Below are 7,327 nucleotides of genomic sequence, written 5' to 3'. Positions count from 1 at the left end.
TTACAGTCCCTGCATATACTTGAACGTATTTAGGAAAGCCTCTCCATGTATTTTATAGTTGGATTGCCAATATCTCATGGCTTTTCCACTATATTAGTGGTGGTACACAGATAGTCGAAACAAACCAATTTTGGTTCTTTACCTAAGAGGTTCTCGATAACAAGGAGGTGGGACTCTTCACCCAAATGATCTACAGATTACATGGCTTACCAAAGTTCATAGCCTCGCATCGAGACACCATTTTCCTAAGCCAATTATGGGTTGATCTGTTTGAGTTGAGCACAAGTTTGCGAAGATTAAAGTCCAAACAGAATCAACAGAGATGAAAAAAGCAAGGGTCGGATTGGAGTTAGGCCAAGGAGAACAAGGAGAGGCTGCACCTTTGATAGAAGGAAGACCCAAGAGGGTAGAGAGATGGACACATATATTGAATGAAAACGAATATGTACTTGAATGAAAACGAATATGTACTGTAAGTGTTAGAAGTAGTATCATAGTATTGTTGTTAGTAATTTTGTTATAGGAAGTCTATTGATTGAATTTTATTGTATTGTATAATGAAAGGGTTGTTGAACTCACATAAGAATCTCACGAATTTTCTCTCATCTAGTATTCTTCCTGTTCCTCCTTCCCTTTCTTGTTCCCAAACTCTCCTTCTGTTCTCAATTGGACCCAATCCTATCAGCTTGTCTAGTCACCTCCTCCTGCACTTGAATGATCTAAGCAGTCAAAGAAAACGAAGCTATCCATCCGTGTATGTGTATGAAAGGTTCCATCTTGTACAGTTCAAGACACTATTTTGGCCGGAGGAATATATTTACTAAGCCTCTGTAGTTATCAGGATTAAGATTCTTAGTTCATATCTTTTCTGGCAAAACACCAATCAACAATATAGTTAGAAAGACCAACATTCCATTTAACTTGTTCGAATTATTTATACTACATCACTCAATTATACAATTTTATGGGTAATGCTGGTAACTCATTGATAGTAACAAACACACCTCTCCCTATGCAGGTACCAAATCTAACGGTTTGCAGATGGGCTTTTTCTTTTTTTTGGAAATTATTGGTTGTGTAACAATCAATACTCATTTTACCCCATTTTCACTCCGTATATACTACAACAATAGTAGAGGAACCACTGTTGGAGGTTTCGGATCCTCTATTCAAGCTTCAAGGACATTTTGATCCCTTTCTTTCTTTTCTGCTAACATGGCAGCATGATGCTCTAAGTATTCCCTGCTGTTAATCTCTGTCAGTCTGCATGAAATTTATGTCACACAATCAGTTAAAAAAAAAAAAAAATTCTCCATTAAACCCGACTAGTGAGCGTAAGAGAACAATCCTTATACACAAATCAGTAATTGCAACAAATATGCACATTTATACAGTAATAGTGGTGGTTCTCAGTGGTGTATTCTAAATTATATTTCCTTGCTTACTGTTAGATTAGTCTAGTATAAAACCATTAAAATGGCCCTCACTTAAGGGCTTGAGCTTTTAGGTGAGATAATTCTTTAACTTATATAAAAGCCTCCGTGACTACAGAGTCACAAGTTCAATTCTCACCACTCCTAACTTTCTAGTGAAATTAAGTTAGTACGAGATAGAACAAAAAAAAAATAGGCCGGTGCAATATTCACGCTTCAAGTCCAAAGGACTCTTGCACGAGGAGGTATGTTAGAGAAGTCTAGTATAAAACTATTAAAATGGCCCTTAACTAAGGGCTTGAGCTTTTAGGTGAGATGGTTCTTTTAACACTTACATTGCTTTATAGTGATCTCATTTTAACAGAACAGATTCAATAAAAAAGAGCAAAGGTAAACTTTTTAACTCCGTTAAAAAAGGATATCTTTTTAAGAATAAACAGTAGCGGTCATCTGCTCCCAGCATTGTATATCAAACAACATCCAAGTTTTCTTTTCTATTTCATGAGATAAAAAACAACCAAGGGGTCAATTTCAAATGCACTGGTAGTACCTCAACCTTTAAGTTTGTTGCAGGATCTTGATAAGTTGACAACACAAACCATATTAAGATGAGAGTTTCCAACTCGTATCACTTGAGATGGTTATACCAAATCATATTGTTACCAAAAATAATTATATAATAAGTGTTTCATGGAGATATATCATACCTACTAATGGTGCGGTCTTTAGTAAACCCCAGTTCATTGTCTACGCAAAGGTCAGAATCATCATTTTTCCTCGATCTCGAAGAGGTCCTGGGTGCCATTTGTTTAGCCTCAGATATTGTTACTATTTTTCCAAAGAGATCATGAGGGCTCCCATCAGCTGTACACAATAGTCTGGCCCTGTTCTCATATATCACCTGTAATCACAATGAAACAAAGCATCATTCTTATTCTTCTTTCTCACTACAGGAAAAAAAAATATAGAGGGTGACAAAAATACATATGATTTTATCCATCCCAACGATTCATCAGAGTGGCCTATAAGCTTCACGTTCTTAGAAAATCTTTAAAATTTCAACTTCAGGTATGAGACTTTCAATCACAAGAATTCTTGAAAGTTGAATATTTATTTCAATCTTCAGCTTTTCTAGTCAAAGTCAACTTCCTTTTTGCTACTATTGAAATACAAAAAACTTGATAAATTTTATTAGTTAAACTTACAGCAGAGAAAATTTAAACACGAGCAACCCATTTAAAACATGGAAAGGGACTTACATCAACCAAAGTGACAAATCTATGTGCAGCTGATTTATTATGAAGCCCAAAAACTGGGATGCCTTCCAATGCTAAAGTATGAAAGTTCTCTGTGAAAACAAAAAACAAGATATTCTGTGTAACACTGATTTTTGGATCTTTTTATATTGGCAGTTCTCCAAAAGTATGAAGGACAACAAATATTTAAAGAGGAAACCAAACTACGACAACCGGAGAAAATAAACAAAGTTTCCACAAAAAAGAAAATCATTATCTGACTTTTATCATGCTCAAAACTTAAAGTCACTTTTATCATCCTCATCTGCAATTCCCAACAAACAACAAAAACGAATCCTGTCTTTTGGATAGAAATAAAAGATACACGAGAAAATTCACTCAAACATATATATCTTACTGAATAATCCAAAATAGTCCGCAGCCCCAAGAGGTTTGTCACAAAGTTCCTCAAATGGAAAAAAGGCACATCCATTGGCTCCCAGTGGAACCTGATGAAGAGAATGAAAATAGCTAAGATTGATAATACTAGTGATTGTGCTCTGCATGTGTCTCTGCGAGATAAAATTTGACACATACATGCAGTGTCCTTCCCATTACTACTTCCACTTCTTGAGGAGTAGCTGTGCCTTCTCCAATCAACTGTTGAAACTTTTGCTTAAGAAGGCCAGATAAATCTCTGCCAACCAAATAGAATCCTTGCTGACCCTGCGGTCCAAATTGGTAGAAAATAAAAATAGAAAAATCAATAATTTGAGATTAAAACTGGAAAGATTTATTAGAAACTTCTACAGATATAAAAGTACATATGTCATACCGAAGTCATTTTGCGATAATCAGTTGATGAACCAATCTCATGTACTACACATCTTTCCTACATCAGTATACCATATATAATGAAATTACTAGGAGAACACAAGTATATAGAGAAAAATATGAATATACATTGTTAGGTTCCATTTGCAAGGTATGGGACTTAGAGTCCCATATTGGTTGTAAGGACAACTAATGTGGGATTTATAAGGCCTTAGGCATTCCCACTCTTTGAGCCAGCTTTTGGGGTGGTGCATCTCAAGGTTTCATCAAATGGTATAAGAGCAACCATCACGTGGAGTGTGCGTGGGGGCACACACTGGGGAAGCGTGGTGGAATGTTGGGTTCCATTTGCAAGGTATGGAACTTGGAGTCCCACATTGGTTGAATGGGCAACTAATGTGGTCTTTATAAGGCCTTGGGGCACTCCCACCCTTTGAGCTAGCTTTTGGGGTGGTGCATCCCAAGGTCTCATCATACGTGCACTAGAGTTTTTACTCTCTCTTCTACAAAACACAGATGAAAGCATTCCACAAAACAAAAGGCATTAGTTAAGGTATTATATAACAATTGCTATAACCCTAAATAGAATTTGGTTCATGCCAGCATTGACTTGGCTAAATTCTTTAATCATTGAATTCATTGAGTTTCAAGTTTCAGGCTTATCCACAATATGATGAAGCTCAAGAATAGCCTATCTGATCTGACACCACTCTCAACTGAGGAAACATTTAGATGCATACCTTCAATGTTGCAATGAAGGGTAGAAAGAGATCCCTCTGCAATCCACCCTCGTATAGGTTATCTGGAGCACGATTTGAAGTGGATACTAGAATCTATACTTGTGTTCAAGAACATTGAAGAAATGGAATTTTGAAATTAATTAGGCAACAATTCCATAAAATCATGTTGTTTAGAGAGGCTGCTACGCGCTTATATTACTTACAATGCCTTTGCTGAACAAATGTCTAAACAAGCGATTTAGGATCAATGCATCAGCAACATCTGTTACCTATGCAAAACCAAATAACAAATCTCAATTTATGGCATCAACGTAAAATATGCATGATCTATTGCCAAAAGAAATAAATATTTTACTAAAAATTTACCATAAATTCATCAAGGCATAATAAAATTGCCTCATCAGAAATCTCTCCTGCAACAATATCAAGAGGATCTGACAACCCCTTATGCTTCTACAAGGATGCACAACAGGAAATTTGAGATCAGCTTCCTCTTATTTTGTTCCCCAATTATGCATACAAAGATAACATCATTCTAGAAACTGGAAACAAAATTAATTAATGCTCAAAGCATAAGGCCTCTTTTGTATCATTTAAAGATTCTTAAAACAATTTCTTACTCTAAAACATACATAATTACTGGAACTTTCCCATATGGTAAGTAAAGATTTTTTACCAACAAGAAATACAATTCAATAGTAGCTTACCTAAATCAATGAATAATGAACAATGACTGTATAGGGAAAAATTGAACTTTAACATGCATTAGAAATAAATATATCTGTGGGGCTTCGGCCCCCTTTTATCTACCAAAAAGTAAAAAAGAATAAATACATTTGAGAGGTGGTGAACAGGTTCAGCAAACTTACTTGTAATAGGCTATGTACATTCAACATGAAGTCATGAAAATGAATCCTCTTTTTCCTCCAATTAGAGGGCCTGCGGAAGAAAAAATCAAGCATAAGAGACAGCCAGTGAAGATGGTCAGATTACAAGGTTTGATCCTCATAAGAACACACTTCCATAGAATATTCTAAATATGCCTCACATTCTTCCTATAGAGACTTGAAAAAATAATGGCATGCAAGAAAACAGCAAGTGAAAAAAAAATAAAAAAATCAGTGCAGCAGAAATTCATGTCAAACTCACAATTGATTGAAAAACAGGTCCATCAGCATAGTTTTACCAGTACCCACTCCTCCATAAAGATATAGACCTTTTACAGGTGAATAAGAAGGAAGTGACAAGAGACGAGACCACAGCCACCCACCTCTGTAGAAAAGAAAGTCAAACTAAACTCAAAAGCCTGAACATGAAGTGAAAACAGAAAAAAGATAAGCTTCAAGATTTGAACAGACATATCAGCAGGAAGCAAGATAAATACTGGAAGAAAGAAAAGTATACCTTACAGGTTTTTCAGAAGCCATATTGCGATCCAATTGGCAGGCATCAGCAGACTCAACAAGCTCATCATAGAGTCTCTGAAGTTCTGTCAGTGTCTCTACCTGCCTCCAAAAAAATAAAACAAAAAGGAACATGCTTAAACTAAGGAAAAGATTAACTAGAGAAATTACTAATAAATTGCAATGAAAAAATCCATATAACAATATCCAACAGCATTTTACCAATAAACCAAAGTAGGGAAATCCATTTCATTGTTACCTGACAACTATCACCATCTACAAGTTCACCGTTAGCAATTCTTCGTTCATACTCAACAAGAGGCCCCGCTCTGTTTGTTTCTGTGACTGAAACAACAAATTCCAATACAAATTAAATAAGAAGAAGAAGTTTCAAACCCTCTCCAATCCAGCACAAGGAGAAATTGAGACCAAAAAAAGAGGAGAACCTCTAGTTACGAGTTTTGCATTAGCAATGGACAGAGCTCTTGTGGTTGTTGTAAATGAATGGTTTTTAAACAAATTGGTCTCAGCATGATCAACAACTCTATAAGCTGAACTATGAATATGACAGTACTTTTCAAAGTGACACGGTGTTTCTGCAACAAGACCACTGATCAAATTACATTTTTGCCTCCAAAAGACCGGTCGAAATTGGCGTAGAGAACGAACCGCGCTTTTCATCTTCAACCACTCCCAATTCAAATAAGAACAAACGACCTTCAGGAGAAGTAAACCCCACAAAGAATCCCTGAAATCAAAGATACCAATCACTCTATTTGGAATCATAAACAATTTCTCAGTAACATAGAAACCAAATTTAAACTAAAAACAAAAATCTTGATTTATGATTTAAAAAGTCTTTGAATTCCATAAAAAAGGTATAATTACGGAACTTAGTGAAAGATTCAGACAAGAAAAAAAAAAGATTTGATCGCCAGTAAACAAATGTTATATGCATGCACCGTGCGAGAGAAACAGAATTATCAGGATTAGACAAAACGCCATTACCAATTCATTCCAATATCTTACGAAAATGGCTGAAAAGGGGAACCTTAAAGAAAATCATATCAATAGCGTGAAATCAGGAAAAAGAAGGATGAGAAAGAATTAAAAAAATTACCTGAATGAGATAACAACACTGCCACAAAACCGGAACAAGGAGAAGAAGAAGAAGAAGAAGAAAAGCGAGCCTTGAGTGAGTGAGTAGATAGATGGATCTTGATAACAGAGCCTGCTGAGCTAGTCTGAGCCTTAGTGCTATTCCACGTTGGTTTTGGTTTTGGTCTCGGTCTTTTTTCTTGTTTCTTGTTTGCGATATTTGCCTCGGAAAATCACACGTTTGTTTGCACGTTAGAAAAACACGACACCCAGAAGAGGTGCTACTACCTCCAAACCTGAAACAACACCTGTAATGCCTCGACTTATTTCGCAATTTTCATATAAAATACATATTTGCTCAACTACCAGGATTTCTCTTCATTAAACATGATGCCAAATGGAGGGTCCATTTTTTATTTTGCTAGGTTCGACGTCGTTTTTCGCATTTATTTTCATGCCTCGCGGGTCGACATCGTATTTTTTTTAATCCTGGACCCACCTTTCACGTAATCCAGAGGCCCTACTGTTTTTACGATAACCTTGTTTATTTCTGAAAGATTATTTTTTCCAACAACATCTTATGA

General features: G+C 35.9%; 1 protein-coding gene across 2 annotated transcripts; it reads right to left on the bottom strand.

The window, feature by feature from the left end:
* Positions 1–860: 860 nt before the first annotated feature.
* LOC133292981 (uncharacterized) lies at positions 861–7,001 on the bottom strand. Of its 2 annotated transcripts, XM_061491484.1 has the most exons (15): positions 6,766–7,001; positions 6,092–6,393; positions 5,905–5,990; positions 5,647–5,747; positions 5,392–5,514; positions 5,112–5,181; positions 4,609–4,695; positions 4,446–4,511; positions 4,243–4,335; positions 3,504–3,560; positions 3,266–3,394; positions 3,087–3,177; positions 2,693–2,781; positions 2,141–2,334; positions 861–1,263 (listed from the first exon to the last, which is right to left on the bottom strand). In XM_061491484.1, exons 2-15 carry the CDS (start codon positions 6,324–6,326, stop codon positions 1,170–1,172), a joined length of 1,515 nt encoding a protein of 504 aa, XP_061347468.1. In that variant the 5' UTR covers positions 6,327–6,393; positions 6,766–7,001; the 3' UTR covers positions 861–1,169. The 2 variants fall into 2 exon arrangements, with proteins under 2 accessions (XP_061347468.1, XP_061347469.1); XM_061491485.1 differs by lacking the exon at positions 6,766–7,001 and having other exon boundaries at positions 5,647–5,751; positions 6,092–6,228.
* Between the last annotated feature and the right edge of the window lie 326 nt (positions 7,002–7,327).

Source organism: Gastrolobium bilobum, unplaced genomic scaffold, assembly GCF_033153095.1.
Source record: "Gastrolobium bilobum isolate Gb01-03AN ecotype WA unplaced genomic scaffold, APGP_CSIRO_Gbil_v1 utg3588, whole genome shotgun sequence".
NCBI classification, from domain to species: domain Eukaryota; kingdom Viridiplantae; phylum Streptophyta; class Magnoliopsida; order Fabales; family Fabaceae; genus Gastrolobium; species Gastrolobium bilobum.
This window is presented reverse-complemented; position numbering and strand designations above follow the sequence as displayed.